Source organism: Varanus komodoensis, unplaced genomic scaffold (genome assembly GCF_004798865.1).
Source record: "Varanus komodoensis strain SLA01 unplaced genomic scaffold, ASM479886v1 scaffold5, whole genome shotgun sequence".
Lineage (NCBI taxonomy): Eukaryota > Metazoa > Chordata > Lepidosauria > Squamata > Varanidae > Varanus > Varanus komodoensis.
In genome coordinates, this window is record NW_025336087.1 from 16,808,459 (window position 1) to 16,826,381 (window position 17,923).

General features: G+C 40.4%; 1 protein-coding gene across 1 annotated transcript in view; it reads right to left on the bottom strand.

Annotated features, from left to right (window-relative positions):
• The window catches only part of EDIL3 (EGF like repeats and discoidin domains 3), a 198,283-nt gene that overhangs the window by 125,256 nt on the left and 55,104 nt on the right, over positions 1-17,923 (bottom strand). Inside the window, exon 4 of the mRNA XM_044446122.1 lies at positions 4,429-4,557. Within this exon, the coding sequence (XP_044302057.1) occupies positions 4,429-4,557 (129 nt within the window). The remainder of the gene's footprint in view (positions 1-4,428; positions 4,558-17,923) is intronic.

A 17,923-nucleotide genomic window follows, 5' to 3' on the forward strand; every position in this document is an offset into this window, starting at 1 on the left:
CCCAGGGCTCTGTCCTGGGGGACCCCGCTTGTCACTGGCTGCCATCCCGATGATTCCCCACTAATGGTTACCCTCTGCTTTTGGTCAGTCAACCATGCCCTAATCCACTGGACAGTGCTTTGGTGTATCCCAAAACTCCTCAGTTTCTCCACTAGGATATCATGGGGCACTTTGTCAAAGGCCTTGCTGAAATCCAGGTACACCACATCCACTGCATCCCCTCCAACTAGCCATCTCGAAACCTTGTCATAGAATTCCACAAGGTTTGTCTGGCAGGACCTGTTTTTGCGGAAGCTGTGTTGTGTGGCTGCCAGCCTCCCTTCCCTATCTAGCATCACTAGATCTCTCTCTATTATGAGCCTGTTTTTCCTATAATGGAGGTAAGGCTAACTGGTCCGTAATTCCCCATGTCCCTTCTACTACCCTTTTTGAAAATTGGGACCACTGATGCCACCCTCCAGTCCCCTGGAACTTCACCCGTTCTCCATGAGGCCTCAAAAATGGAGACTAGCGGGCGTGAGAGAACCCCTGCCAACTCTCTATGTACTCTTGGGTCCTCTGAGCCATCAGAGACGTCCTCTGAGCCATCAGTCTTACTGGATTGGGCCAGTTAACTTCATAACAAGAACACAGGACCTCTTGCAGCCAAGTTTCCATTTTGTAGAAGCATTGAACGCTCATATTCCAGTAGCAGATGGGCAAAAGGACCAGAGCCAGAATTGCAAAAAAAGGCAAGGCATTTGGAGCTTGTGGGATAGGGAAAAACTGCACTACTGATCATTGGAGAAAAGAGGATAGGTCAGGGGAAACCTGAAGCTTGGGTTGAGGCACCAAGAGGGCTGCATCTGGTCACAAGGCTTAAGGTTTTGCACCCATGCTTCATAAGTAGTGAATATAAAAGGGAATGATTCCATATATATATATAAGCTGTCCTATAAAACTGAACATCTCTTGTTATAAATGGTCAATCCCTGTTTAGAGGTGTAAGAGGTATTAGTTTAAAGCAAATGATTCATTACTTCGCAATGCAAAGCCAGGTGAGGTGGGGTGCTGACGGAGGGAAAGGTTAGTCCTCCATCCTCCCACTAGGGTCCCAATCCAGACCAATTCCCCATGCCTATTCTAGAGAAAAGCAGCTAATTTTGAAAACAATGTCTAGTTCAGCCTTCAAGAGGGGGCAAAGCTGCAGCCCATTTGGGGTGAAGCCTGGAACTGTGACAAGTTATGCAGTACCAGCTCATACACTTCTACTGTAGTTTCTCATAATTTCCAAATATCTGAAAATATATGCAGTAGCAACTTTAAATATTGTTCCTGGTCCCCTGCATAGTGGTGTCATTTACAAGCTGTGGAAAGTTATAATCAATGCTTTCTCAGGAGTCACAGAACTGCAACTGAGAGTCTGCAGTGAGGGCTCTATGAATCAAACCACCTCAGCAATATTTCTTTAGAAATATAGAAAATTAAAATCTTTGTGGCATAGATGGCAGAGAAAAAGATGGATGTCAGTAGATATTGGTGGGAGCTATGTGCCGAAATAGTACCCATAAGCCATGTCTTTGCTATTGTGTTCCACAGGTGCCTGGAATGTCATGTGAGACATCCTTCATGAAGAAATTGGTGATTTCCAAAGGGATTCCCTGGGAAGCTATAACAGTTGTGGCTTTGCCTTCTCTTGTGTCTTACTGAGAATAACTGAAAGTTCCTTCAGCAGGATTGTCATTAAAGCTTGTCCACATTGTGGACAATCAGCTGGAGCAATAAACAGTTTACTCTGTAGTTGAAATGTTATCTTTCATGTAACTGTGGCTCCTCACTTGGCCTAAATCATGTACATCATGGGATTCATTGTAAATGAAATGTTCTCTTAGTAGCTAGCAGAGAGGTGTGAGATCCAATCAAAGCACAGTGACTGGATTAATCAAGGACATGGGTGTTGGAGAGTTTTGATTGCAGAAGTGGTGGCAAAAGAAACACACAGGCACTGGGCATCACACTGCACAGAAATGATTGTAGATTACATTTCACACAGACAGATTTAGTGTTTTTGAGGACAGTTTTCTGGGTTCCAATCAACAATGGGAGAACAATCAGTGTTGTAGAATATTTACTATTGGGGGAAAGTACTGTACAAATTCTTAGGACTAAATTATTGATAAGAGGGAGAGGTGGGAAATTTACTCAGTTTTTGCTTTTTAATTGATTTGCCTAAATCACGCCTTGCAGACTTAAGTGATTGGAAATCTTTACATTTCTCAGCTTGTGATGAGTTATGTAAAACGAAACAAATGTCTTCCCCAAAATACACACAAAATGTGCAAGGAAAAACACACATACTTTCATGTTTTAGCCAATGGGCGGATGTCTCCAATAATATGCAGATTTTAAAATGCATAAATATGTGAATACATTTTTTCATAAATATGTAAATTAATGCATATATTAATATGCACAATGTAAACCATGCCTATGAGTTTCTGTAAGGATTTTTCTTAACAAAATTTTGTCTTGTCTGGAAACAGATTAGAACAGACCAGATTGGTCAGAAAAATGGCACTGCATCTGTCTGCTGGAAAGCTACACCTGCTGCTGCTAGTTGTGAAGTCACATCTGACCCATCATGACCCCGTGGACAACACTCCTCCAGGCCTTCCTGTCCTGCACCATCCCCTGGAGTCCACTTAAGCTCACACCGACTGCTTCAGTGACTCCATCTAGCCACCTCATCCTCTGCCATCCCCTTCTTCTTTTGCCCTCCATTGTTCCCAGCATTAGGCTCTTCTCCAGTGAGTCCTTCCTTCTCACTAGGTGGCCAAAGTATTTGAGTTTCATCTTCAAGTATCTGGCCTTCTAAAGAGCAGTCAGGGTTGATCTCCTCTAGCAATGACCGGTTTGATCTCCTTGCACCTAGATTAGCACTATTCCCAGTGCCGAGACAACATTATATATGGAGATTTCTTGTCTAAGTAAAGAAGTCCAGGTAGGCCACATTTGTATATGGGACTTTCCTGATTATGAGAGACAGTAGCTGAATTGAACAGTCTCCTGCCCCGCCCACCCCCTGCCTCTACGAACATGGGTGGATTGATGCATTCAAGGAGCTTTCTAGGTCCTATCCTTTTTGACACAGACCAACGTATGAAGAAAAAGAATTCAGAAAGTTTCTTGGTAGTACATCAGAGACATCTCTACTCAGGTCCTACCATGTGTGCTGAATGTATTCATGGAAGAACTCTCCAATTTCTGCTCAGGCTTCAGTGGCCCACCATGTGTATGCACATCACCATTTGTGATGTCTGATGCATGAAATGGACTACCACAGCAATTCCCACAAATGACACATTCTGTTTTTCCAGTGGAGCACATGGAAGGGAGAAGTTGGCACTGCCGGTATGGAGAAAACAAGAATTTTGTGAAGAAGCCCTTAACTTGTTTAATTCCAAAGTAATATGAGAGAGCGGCAGGGAGGGAGCAGTGTCTAATTCATCATTTAATAGACGTTTTTCCAACTGGTTATAACAAATTTTAGATAGAATTAATCCTTGCTTTCAGCCTAAATGGTAGAAAACCATCACTTTCAAATCCAGTATATCCATTAATAAAGCCCTTAGGAAAGACTTCCCATTGAATTAAATAACATGACTAAGAGCACCTGTCCTAGCCTAGTATTAAAATGGGCCGAAAAAGAAGATATAGGAAACCTATTAGCATAAATATCTGCTTTTTAACAGCCCTTTTCATCTTCGGCCGTCATTAACCAAATGAACTGCTGACAACATCAAGACGAAGCCTTGTGCCCTACAGCAAATCAGGCTACATTTCATTTTTTCATACCCCTACAAGAAAGAATTCATATGATCTTTATGAATTAAAATAAAAAAATTAAGCATAGGTTTTTGCAACTAGGCCTTTGTAAAACACACACACACACACACACACACACACACACACACACAATTAGGAAGAAAAAATCTCTTTGGGGTTCCCCTCTACCACCACCCCAGAACTGAGTACAATTCTGAACTGCTAGGGCCGTGATTAACAGTGGAGCAGTTGCTCATGTTTTCTCTGGACATTGCATTAAGATAAAAGCCATATAAAGTTTACACAATTCCCTGACAAAACATTGCTCCAAGGCATTGTGGGAAATTAGGCAGTGAAGTTCTGCCTGTGATGGTTCTCAGATCACAGCTGCCAGCCATGACCAGGTATGCCCAAAGTATTCACCTAAACAAAGGAGGGATCCACCAGAGCTCACTTGTCTGGGCTTCATCAAACCTGCAACCAGCCCTGTCCCAGATATTTGGAGAACAGAAACTAAATATCATGGATTTTTCAATTCTAAGGCAAGCACAATTTTCAAGACATAACTTTGGAGGTCAGCAGGTGCAGATTTCAAAGGGGTTGAGGAGAAATGTAGGGACTTACTGTGCTGGCAGTGAATCCCATTAAATCCCTCTGGACATTTACAAGCATAGCCGATGAACGTGTCTCCTCTATAAGCTTCACTAATTTCACATGTTCCACCATTATGGCAAGGGTTAGGATTGCATGGCCCTGAAAGATAAGAAAAAGAGAAGACAAAGAAAATGACAAATCAGCAAGGTCACATTCAGTAAAGCAAGATCATGACAGGCAATGAGAAGATAAGGCAAGATCTGCCATGATCCTGAGCAGGTCACTGGTTGAAACTCATCCACGAGGAACAATTGTTTCAGCAGTAAGAAGAGGTCCTTTCAAACCTTATGAAGGCTAAGAGGTTACAACTTGCTATTAATCCCATCCTTTTTGAAGTTCTGCCTATTTCTTAGGGGGTCATTGCCTAGTTGCACAGTCATGAAGGCAGCTGCATCTCCCTTAAAGAGGTACCTTCTGAGTTCCTACAAGATGCATGCAGACCATAGTAGCCTGTTCTGCGATCTTCTGAGTGTTCTGGCTGCCTCCACCCATTCCCCCTACATGTTGCCTTCGACTTGTCAAATACACTCAACTACCATCTACCCTTCCTGGCTACAGATATTGCATGCAAATTATGAATGGATTTCCCCTTTTCATGGATGTCTTCATGGACCATTGTACTGCCCATGCACAGTTGGACCGTAACCATTGACTTGAAAAAAGGACAGACAACATCGTTTCTTTACCAAGTCATGGAAACTTTTTACTTCAAATGGCTTGCTAGGAAGACTTAGCAGTCAATAGTCTTAGTATTTAAAAAGTGATTACATGCTTGAAAACATCTGAAGTGAGCTCTTCACAATTGCTTATAAATTTTTCTCCACAATAAAAACTCATCTTCATTCCTTGGAAGGCAATACTATTTTTTTTGAAAGATTAATTATTTGTCCATGTAAAATCTCATTTTGTTATAAATTAGTTTCCAAAAATTCCTACAAAATAATTTACTTACAAATAATACTGATTTATTTAACTTTCAGGAACTGCATATTTCATTTTCACATTTTTCATACTCTGCTGAAGTTCATGATTTTCTCTATAATGTGAATATAAAGGAATTTTTGATCTTTACCTCAAGGACATTTATTCAGAATTCAATTTGCTAAAAAATGCATTTCCAGAGAAAGAACTAAAAAGAAGTATAACAGAACATATGCAGACTTTCTGCCCTCTTCTATGAAAGTTTGTCAACTCCTAATGCATAAATTTGCTACATTACATTTATTACCAGAGTTCAATAAAAAAAGATATTTATTTTAGAACCAAGAAGAAATGTGTGACTTGCATTTTATCTGCGGTACTCGCAACACTGTGCAAAAGATTAAAACAAACAAAACCTTGTTCTCTGAATATGAGTTCCATGTTAGCAGCTTTGGTTAGCATGCTGCATAGTGTGTGAGAGAGGCTGTTCTTTCATGCAATCCCTCATTTTAGGAGCACAGCAGTAGGTGGAAACCGAGAAGCAAAGACACAGGCGGCTAGTAATGCAGTTTGCTGGGCAAAACTACCACCAGCGGTTGCATGGCAGTAAAGTGGGCAGGAAAATCCATGTGAACCCTGAAGTGCTAAATAGTGTACAGCCACTTCTTCTGAAGATTAAATAGCTTCCATTCAGATTTTCCCAATCAAGGGTGATTTGTTATTATTTCGTGATGCATGGTGTACTGAAAGTATAGGTGGTGGCAATTTTTTTCTTCTTCCATAATTTTATTCTTCCATATTGGAACTCAGGGTCATCCCATGAAGCTGATTGGTGGGAGATTCAGGACAGATAAAAGGAAATAATTCTTCACTCAGCACAAGTTAAACTATGAATTCATTTTCACAAGATGCAGTGATGACCACTAGACAGCTTCAAAAGGATATTTGACAAATACATGGAGGAGAAGGCAATCTTATTAATATTTTATCTGGATACTTCTTCCCAATATATGATTCACATTATCATCCTGATTGAAATTCCAAAGAAGAGCCCTCCCCCATCCATAAACCCTATGCCACTTCCTGTAGCTAACAATAAAATGAGTTCTACCAATGTTCTTGAGTCATGAGTCACCTCAAATTCTTCATTACCAAGTTAATAAAATGTCTTCTCTTCTTTAGAGTGGCTCAGGAATGTGCTTCCTTATGGTACAATCTTATAAAAGTCTGCTTTGCTCAATGGGGTTTAACGTTAGAGAGAAAGTTAGACGAGCCAGCTGGAGATGATGCTCACAGAAAGCTCCACAGGCATGCATCGAGTGCTGCTGGTGATTCTGTTTGGAGAATGTGTCAGAGATGGCGCAGAGGCAGCCTGGGATCCATGAGATCCACTGTAGCTTTGTTCCCTGAGAAGCCGCAGGATGAGATCCCTCAACTATGCTAGTCTGGAACTGGCATCGTTAATACTGTCCTTGACAATCAAAGCTGGCATTAAAAACAAAGCAGCCTTTTATTTCCAGGCAAGAAGAGAAGATAAATCTCAGAACTTTTCTCAGAAAAAATGTCTTCTGAGAACTTTTGGCTTAGCTCTAGTTATCATTTTCCAGGGTTTAGCATGTTCCCCTGGGCTTGCAAACATTAAATGTATGCAGGATGTCTATGGATATGCCCTGTTGCTAATACAGATGTGGACACTGCTACTTCCCCAAAAGCCATGCAGCAGATGTGAAGGGATGGTTTTGTGTCCAGAGAAGAGGTGGAATTGTGAATGCTATGCCAAAGTCTCTCTTCCTCTCCCGGAAGAGTCCTCAATATTTGTGTGCCATTCTCAGGTCATTTTATAGTTTATTTTGGTGGGATTTTTGAGCTTAACTAATCACCGTAGGTGGCCAAGCATCCTGTGTGTGATTTTCTTCTCCATTATTCATCTTTTTCAATTGCTGTATAGCTTCCCAGATTTCCTGATCTGAGAAAGTCCTATGGGAGAGGTGTGAACCGTATCCCTACTTTCCCACAACCCTTCACTCCCCGTGAAAGAGGCATTTTTTTCTGCTGAAAAACCCAGAGGAAACTTCATATCTAGGGTAGCATCATGTAGTCACACTGGCATTTCAGTGAGTACTACCAGGCTGAAAGCATCTGCGGGGAGAACCCCACATCAATCTTCAGTGGTAAGAAAAATCTTGGCTACTTCCTACATGCAAGAAGGCAAATTAACTGAGACCAACACTGGGAGAGTGTTGAGCACTCCCAGTCCTCCCTCAGTGCCTCTCCTTTCCTGACACCCTTTCATCATTGCGACCACCTGATTTCTTGACAGATAGTCAGTGGACAAATATGGAGCAGCACCCACTGTTCGTCCATCTCACTGCCACCACGGCATTTTTGCCACAGCAAGAGTCAGGCAAACATGCATGTTGCAATGAAGAGGAGGAACAGCTCTTGTCAATGGACTCCCGCTGGGGCCACAACAGGTATCCAGCCGCACCTATCCTCAGTGCCAGCTATGCTGACAGTCAACCATACTGAAGAGAAAATTCCGTATCTGTTATTTCATACACCAGTCCTGGGACATTTTTAAATGTGTGATCCAGGGCAAGTGCCAAGTATCTCGGAGCCAAGCCACATGTTACACTAATCACAAAGCATGCAGCTGGAGCTTGATTTATTTTTTAACTGTGTGTAAGCACTCACAGCCCTGATGCACACTGGGACTGCTACATTCCAGGAGAGGAATGTTAAACTTTCCCATTATCAGAGGGCTATTTTTTAAACAAAACAATTCCTTCAGTAAAGGGATTACATGAATATAGACTGTATGCTTATACTAGAGTAGTAGATGAAGAAGACAAACTCCAACTACATGCCAGTCAATTAGCCTAATGTATAGCTTGACGCTGAGTGATCAAAATTTTGTTCCAACCAACAAAAAATATGAGAGAAACCTCTTTCAATCTTGTGATGTGCCTAGAGTGCTGAAGTGTCTTTGGTCATGAGAAAACCTCATACAACACGTAGGCAACAAACAGGTATGTTTTGCCCACCAGGAAACACCCATGTTGGAAACGACCCACAGAAATAAAAGTGGCCACTGTGTCATAATATACAGAGAAAATGTCATTAAACTTTTCATGTGATTGGTATTATTCAGTAGATACAAGCAATGTGTGCAAACATCTATCTTGGAAGCAAATTCTTGTAGTCTTGCTTTAAAGCGCAATGGGCTTCAGGGATTCTTTTTTTAATCAATAGTGTAGTAATACTTTTGTAGGTAATCTTTAAGTAGCTTCTAACACAAAGAGAGCAACAACCTTTGATCAATATTAATGAGCAACAGAATTTCTCTGGAATGCTTTTCAGGCATTTTAATCCATGCTCGTATAAGTAATGTCAACAAGATTAATTGCACACTAAAAGTAATAGATCTATACAGTTTGCAACTCTTTTGAGAACTGCTCTCAGTACAACTTTGCTGATAATCGCCGGAGTAATAAGTGCTCACAGGCTGCAGATGTTTGTGACACTGATATTCAATTGCAATCCTATCCTGTACTGGAAAGATACTAATAGTATAATCGTCAACATAAAGGGATGGCAGTTCTGAATTTTTCAGAAGCTGTGACTGAAATATCTAAGGTTTCTAGGCAAAGGAATCAAATGACTGTTTTCTCTGTGGGGTAAGAAAAGGTCTTTAAGGCAGAAACTGTGTTACATCTTGGCCTCAGTGACAAATACAGTCAATTCAGTTTCCATAATATGCACACACTAGGGAGGACCCAACTTTGAACTGGAGATTAAATATTTCCAAATGTGACAGGTAGTTTGGATCTAAAATACAGAGGCTGTCAGATACAGTATGAAAAGCCATTTTTCCCCCCAGATAAAATGTAAATGCTGACAAAGGAAATAAATAATAGGAATAAATGAGAAACACCATCGAGAAGCATGTGGGGTATAGCTTGAGGTTTGAAAAATTGAATTTAAGTGAAGGAAAAACAAATATGTATGCACATATCTTCATGCTTTCAGATTCAGGTTATCTCTTGGTGACATTCTTTCTTTTCAGTTTCTTGTCATACCTGCTTCAGCATGACATTCTTCAAATAACTTCTTATGGACCATTATACTATGTAGATTGCCCTAACTCTTCTTAGGAGAAGCTTGGCGGATGTTTGCAGTCTTCCAAACATGCTTATGGGTGAAGAGAAGTAGCTGATACATTTTCTTTTCTTATCCAACCTGTTCAGTGTCTGTTGCTGTATGGACATTTCCCCCATTGCTTTAATAATGTGGAGTTTTAAAATGTTATCACATTTGTAGCTTATCCTTTCTTTTCAGAGATCAGTACAACATACATCTTCGCCATGGTCCTATGGGGTTAGAATGGGAGATAGTGACTTCCTCCGTGTTACCCAGTGAGCTTCATGGCTGAATGCAGATCCCAGTTCTCCAACGTGCTGTTCACTGCATGTATGTGATGGGAAGATTAAGTGGAAGGATAAAGTGATATGAGAGCCATTGCTTATTTGTGGAAGACCAACTCTGAATGCAAATGTCCCTGGTTCAGTCCCCAGCATCTGTAGAGAGGGCTGGGAAAGACTTCATTTGAAAATCAGGAGAGCAGTTGCTAGTCAGACAATAGTCAATAATACTGTGTAGTGCTGCAGCCTCAAACCTATTCATGTGTGCAGATCGGCACAATATAATCAGCTAGTCATTCACTATCATTTGAATTCACTCAAGCTATTTCCTCTCAATTCAGGTCTTGGTTAGATAATCAGATTTTAATAAACAACCTTTAATCTATAAATCTATAAATATACCTCCATGAAATACAAATTACAGCAAGGACTATTCTGTTGCTTTTGTAAAGTGGCTTATGGGATGTTGAAGATGCAAACAGAAAACAACCTCCATTTCAATTTACTGTGGAAACATTTGGTATGCGCCAGGACCTACTGATGTGGCTCTCCAGGGAGTTCCAGCAACATGCAGAATGTGGCCTTCAAGTTTTTGAAAGCTATGACCTGGAAAAGAGGGAGGACTTGCCCACTAACAGTCCATTCAGTTCCAATAAGTAGACTTATTTGAATTATATGCATTTAGTAGAAAAGAGAGAGGTAGTAGGTGTGGAAAGGTTACATGCTGTCCTTCTGCTATTTGCAGATGCCCTCCAGAAGTTATACCGGGCATACTGGCAGCAAAAATGTGATTCAATAAAGCAAGAGAATTCCCACAAAATAGAATCTTTGACATGCTTGTGTATGTGCCCATTTGTATGCACACATCATTACCAGAAGAAAGATGAATGAACTCTGCATATTGCTCTTGTTTAATCATTATTGCCAAAATGTGATCTTGCTGTATAGAAGTATGTTAAAAAACAACATAGCAACCTAGCTCTCTAAGATTAATCTTGGCTTCTTAGCATCATGCCTACATTCAGGGTAGGCTCAAAGTTGTATGCATCCCCAAGATGTTAAAAAGATCACGCAATCCATGTTCCCCCATTTTCCTCTTCAAAAGAAGAGTTGTCATTTCCCAAAGTCAACAGCTGTGCACTCGCGATACATGAAATGACTTCCCATCAGAGCACCACAGTACTTGAAAAGGCACACAACTGAGAGCATTCAAAACCAGCAGGAATATTTCTCTGTATGTCCTCACACGGCATGACAGGTTTGTCTGCAAAAGAACAAAGGTATAATCAAAGCAGCTGGGGATGCCAAATCTGCTCATGTTTGCCACTCTGCTGATTACTTTAAGATGATTGTGCAGGCATTGCCCGACAGGGCACGTGCAAGGGGTCCCAATGCTCGCATGGATGCCTTGGCAGCACAGCTCTGAAGGGAGGGTCTTTTCTTTCTTAAATATAGAAGCTTCTTCTCATTTAATCCAACTTTAGAGCTAGCTCCTAATAATTGACATGCATTCTGCACAGGTCTTCCCATTTTGTCCTGTGGACTTTACTCCCAGGAAAGTCGATACGAATCTGTAGCCTGAATATGGTTTTGTGGTGGTGGTGTAATGAGGGACCTTCTGATTCAGTCTTTGACCTGCTGCGAAGGAAGGACTCATGTGGCTCCTTTATTCAGCAATTTAGCAAATGGGGTTAGAATCTCACCATAGAGAACTGGCTTTCTGTAAGTGAGCTAAAGAGATACTTGGCCATACTAAGGATTAACTCATTGACCTCACTAGGATTTAAGCTAGTATAACTGTCTTCCATCTCATTGACTTCAGTGGATCTCTTGTATGTATGGTTAAGTCTCAATACAGCCCAATTTGATTAAGGCACTAATATATCAAGTTGAAAGTACTATGCGGTGGACCTGAGCGATGATTCTGCACTAATACCCTGCTCTTTCTTCAAGGCAGGTTATGGCCACTTTTTATATTCTAAAATTGAGTTTTCCTATCCAGACACATCTTCAGACTCATTCACTATATCTTTTCAAATTCTGTTTGGCTGGGGAACACAATGAAATGTGGCCAGCTAGGATCATGTACAGCACATTCACCACATCTATAGCGTTTGGCTTTGTGCACATAGAACTTCAGGTGGAAAGATCCAAAGCCCTCATCTCAAGTACAGGAATAAAATGTATTACAGCTATCCACCTCTATATCACTATCACTTGCTGCCTTTCTGCATAGAACCCGGAATGTCTTACCTTTCCTCCCTTAGGTCTAAGCTTCTTACTCCTGACCAAAACATCATTCCAGCATGCATACATTTTGTATCTGCCAATTAGCATGAGTGAAAAGGCATGGGGCATTTGCAGGGAAGCTGGTGATGGGGTTTAAACCTCTTTCTTCCCTGGAAAAGTTTCTCAGCTGGGGTGGTTTTCCTCACAGTTCAGATGGGAAAGACTTTAAACAACAAATAAGCAAACACAGAAGGTGGGGACTACAGAGAAGTATTAGAAAATGTGAGGAATGTTAAGCACTCCTCTGTTCTCTGCAATTGCCTTCTCACACCTACAGTAGTGTGACAAAGTGAACTTAAATTTAACAACCATGCATTTACTCCATAATGTGTAGCTCTGCTTTTCCATATCTCACAAAAGCAAGATTCCTGGGACCTCTGAAGCTTAATTCCCATGGCAAACTGTAAGCATAATTGACAAAGTTCATGAGCCACCGAAATGAATTGAATTACACAATAGGACAATCAAAATTGGCACTGCTTTTCAACTGTCTTGTGCAGAGCCCTTCACTAAGGTGAGTGGAAATATTTACAGCTCTGGATGATGATAAATTTGCTGTATTGACCATTTCCATGAACTGATATTTAGAAACAGTAATGAAAAAGTAATCTGAAATTTTCTATCTATCTCTCAGCCTCAGTTTGATCCTACTAGACAAGAAGCAATCTCGAGAATGAATATTGAGGCCAGCTCCTTGAGAAAAGCAACAATAACACATCAGCAGGTTTCTGCTACCACAATATGCTTGTTACATACCTTTTGATCACATGTATTTTAAATGATACAAGCTTGCTGAAATATGCCAATGTGTAACTAAACTTATGTAAGTCATAATTGACAGCACTATCAATCACAAAAGCAAAAAAGAAGTGAATAAGGAGAAACTGATAACCAAAAACCATCTTGGAAGATGGCCTTGTTGGCATGGTATCTAAAACGAATAAAGAAGATGGAGGTGAGCTTTCCTAGAAAGAGTTGTACAGCTTTGGAAATATGTGCTCTATATCTTAAATGCCTCCTTTGTTTCAGAAAACACATACACACATGCATGATGTAAATTATACTCCTAGATGTAAATTCGCTTGATACTGTTATGCAAAGAACAGCCTGCTTGTTCAACATATGAGACCATGTCTAATAACTAGAGTGAATGTCCACCCTCTTCTATCAGCTCCCAATTAGTCCTGCTTATCCAGGTTATCTATTCAGTGACACAGTAATGAGACTGAAGTACAGTACTATAGCATAATTAATTTTCCTTAATGAACTTGTCTGTGTAGTGCTGCAAACTGATGCCATTTTCATTAATGAGTAATAAATCTGCAGCCTTTCTTCTATTTATTGTAAAAAGGAAAGATGAGAAAAAAGAAAAAAAAAGATGCCCCCTTCCTTCGCATAAGATGCCAATCTCTTAAAGGGTAAAACTTGTAAAGTTAGCAGTTATTTTTTTTAAGCCACTGTTATATAAAATGACAGTTAGATCATATCATTACTGCTATTATATATATACATTTTCACTTCTAATGCATAGAGAAAAGTTCTTAGTAAGTGCAATAGGAAGGGATGCTAATTTTGAATGGGCTACTAAATGTGTGGGCCATTTCATTAATATGAGTATGCTATAAAATGAGGGCATGATGTATTTGTAATACAGCAAACATACACAATTGCAACCTTTCCCCCTGCTGCCTCTGTAAAAGGCTGTTGCAGGGTGGCCAACTATATATTCACCATCAACAGTAAGTATACAGGGCCTGAGAGCTGCATATATACTAACAGATAATATTTTACCTTACTAATGTGTTCTCATTTATCCTGTTCAAATACTTTGCTAAGCTAAAGTAATATGGCACAGGATTCCTGACTATTCTAAATACAGTTCCAACATCGCACAAGTGACTTACATTGAGCAAGTCCCATCTCGTGCAAGGCCCATCAAGGAAACCTCCTAGGCTGCCAGTCTGCTAAAATCCCGGAATAAAATATTATTACTACAGTGAACTATTTGACATGTAATACTAAATTATGCAGCATTATATTTTATTTATGTGTTTAACAAAAACCTAACTGGCTCTTAAAGTCCAAGAGCTACTGAAATGTAACGTTCCAGTGGAAGTGTTTGGAAACCCTTCCCCATGTTCCAGATGCACAAGCATAGTGTGCATGGGGGAACTGTTTGGTTCACATTTTAATACCAACTTACCCAATCATGCATTTTTGAACCACCCTGCAAACTAAAATCCAGACATCCTTCAAAATATACTGTTCTTTATTAAATATCACACAAACTGCATATATCAGGGTAATTTATGTTTAAATATGCATTGCCCTAGATAAGCTGCTGGCCAGAAATGAGCACATTAGGCTAAAATGTCTGCATTAAGATAACAGTTCAAAAACATTTGACATTTCATGTAATTTTTTTGAAAATTCTCAGAATTTGGCATGCACTGAACTGAAAGCTGGGTAAATTCTCAAAGTCTGAGATGAATTGATTTCACATTGGAAGAAGAAGAAATGCAGAGAAGCACAAACTGACTGTCGATCCCCAAATAGGAGTGGCACCGGACTGGATCTGGCTGGTCCTCCCACAAAATGGGCATTCCCAGTGTAAATGGAGTCGCGTGCAAAAGCCTGCATGATTCAGGAACTCCTATGCTGCTCTGATAATGTCGGAAAAGGCTTCATTTCCCTCTTCCAGCCTTATAATTCTTCCTTCCTTTCAGTAGGAATGGGAGAGAATTCTGTTTTTCATAAGAATTTTCCAAAATTCACCAATTCCTCCATGTTTCAAATAGGAAAAAATGTGATAAAAGATGAAGTGTGAAAGAAAGTTCAGACTTTGGAACGTTTAACTTTAAACAGTCTGAGTCAGGATCCCTCTGTTCGCAACCATGTCAGTGCTGAATTCAGGTTTTACTTATTTTTTCTGATAGGCTCCTCATTTTTCAACAGCTACACAGAAGGCACATGCATCCAGGTCTTCTAAATGCACCCAGTGAACTCAGCCAAGACAGACTTTTCATTTCAGTTCCTTTTAATAAGAAACTTACCAAAATTAAGACATGTCTTCATATTTGGGATGGAAAAACTTGAGGCTTAAAGAATTCAAAATTTGCAGGATTGCAGGAGAAAGAAAAGCTGACACATTTGTTCATCCCTATCTTAAAGAGCCTTGATCAAGTCATCGAGCGTCTGTTGTCCCACATCTGAGAGAATGTATGTCCCACACCTGTACTACAACCTACCCTATTCGTGTCTCAGTTTTGCCTGTGTATGTGTTGCTGAGCCCCACTTGACAATAATGGATAACCCAACAGATGCACCTGCACCATTTATTCATAATCAAGCCAGCTATGTACATTCAAGCAAACAGACCATGATACACAATACACTCAGGTTGGAGATGAGATGATAGAATGGCATGGCTGGGTCAATAAGGGGTGGGGGGAGTATGCACGGCTCATCACATGCCTCTGGGCGATGCCTGAACAGGGCTACTGTTGCACAGGCACGAGGTTGGTTCAGGATGTGAAATCATAAGCACGAGGACTATTTGAGCACAAAATGTCTCCCAAATACAGATCTGAAATATTAAGAGAGTGGCATTACTTTACTAGAAGTAAATCAGCATGTTGGTCCTGATGATTTTTGTTTGTGTGCCATTTTCTACTCGGCTTGCTACATTTCCAGGTGCATCACAATATATATAATTAAAGCATTTGTTAAGTCTCCAGGTTCAGTTCTGGTGCTTTTACAGCTTCAGAGCTGCCTGTTGATGCCAAACAGCTACACTAGCTTCTATTCAGGTGAATAAATTACAATTCAGCTAATTCAGCTGCTATTCGTGAATAAATATGAGACCCAGGGTCTCAGCCAAGAATGGAAAAATGGAATGGAGAAACCCATTTTGCCCAATCAATGAAATGCTTTACAAGGGGACATGGATCTCAGACTATGCTTAATTCAGCAAAACCTGATGATAGTGGACATCATGATGTATCTTTGATAGGGGCTTAATTAAATTGCAATGTACCATTGGAGATGCAATGGTACAAAACCCACTCTTCCTTATATGCTTTGGCAATACCCAATGGAAGCTTCATTTTGGGAGGAGGTAATACTTTGGATAAATCTTGCAATAGCTCTTTAATATTTATGGATACATATATCCTTCTGAATTATATACCACTCTCTTGCAATTTAATGATAGCTAAAAGAATAAAATGAATCATAAGTTGGAATTAAGATTGCTGGGACAAATATCAACAACCTTAAATATGCAGATGATACCACTCAAATGGCAGAAAGCGATGTGTGTGAACCTCCTGATGTGTGTGAAAGGAGGGCACACAAGTTGGCTTGAAACTCAGCATTAAGAAAACGAATATCATGGCATCCGGTCCTATCACTTCCTGGCAAATATATGGGGAAGAAATGGAGGTAGTGACAGATTTTATTTTCCTGGGCTCCAAGATCACCGCAGATGGGGACTGCAGGCAAGAAATTAAAAAATGCTTGCTCCTGGGGAGGAAAGCTATGGCAAATCTAGACAGCAGACTAAAAAGCAGAGACATCACGCTGCTGACAAAAGTGCTTATAGTCAAGGTTATGGTTTTCCCAGTTGTGATGCATGGCTGTGAAAGATGGACCTTAAGGGAGACTGAGCGCTGAAGAATTGAGGCTTTTGAATTGTGGTGCTGGAGAAGACTCCTGCAAGTCCCTTGGACTGCAAGGCGATCAAACCGGTCAGTCCTAGAGGAGATCAACCCTGACTGCTCTTTGGAAGGTCAGATACTGAAGATGAAACTCAAATACTCTGGCTACCTAATGAGAAGGAACAACTCACTGGAGAAGACCCTGATGCTGGGAATGATTGACGGCAAAGGAGAAGGGGAAACCAGAGGTTGAGGTGGCTAGATGGAGTCACTGGGGCAGTGAGTGTGGGGTTAGGTGGACTCCGGGGGATGGTGGAGCACAGGAGAGCCTTGAGGAATGTTGTCCATAGGGTCGTGATGGGTTGGGTATGACTTTGTGACAAAACAGCAACAACAAAAGACCAATATTACAACACTGGAAGAATAACTGGCCACCTGACATAACCCAATGGATGAAACACTCAATTTTTCAACAGGCAGCCTCTTGAAATACAAACGGATAAGTATAGGTATCTACCATACCTTTGTTCGCATATATCCATAATTATTTTAATAATAGTGATACATTCTGTTATATAGAGGGATATATAATATATGCATCTGGTATTATGAATATTTTAACATTTTGATCAAAAGAATTAGTCCCCTCCATTAATTGGTCATTTATATAGCAAACTGTTCTATTATTCAAAAATGTACCCAGTTTAAACAGTATGCACATGTTCTGGGCGTCATTGGTCTTAACTGCAAATAGGGATTCAGAATTATAGTAGCAGACACTGTCACCCTATTCAGTGACTCAGGATCTTTGTAGAATCAACCTATGAAGGAGGGACCCAGTAGCCTTCCTCATGGATTTCCTTTGTGCTGTATCATGTAAGGAAATCAGGACTGTTATCTGTCTGGAGAGCCTCCACAAATATCAAGGCTGTCCTATTTAGACCAGAACTGAAAACCATACAGCATGGCAGAAATATGTGAAGGAACAGGCTGAGCTAAAATCCTGAAAATGACTTATGTCTTTTGCTACTTCAAGGATATGCACTCAAGAGAGATTCCCTGTTTCAATGACTGCAGCTTTCCACACATTCTTGATAAAGCAATGGTACCAGCAGAGATTTGAGCCAGCTGTGGTTAATTTTTTTATCCTGCTTGATGCACTGAATGAAGCATGCT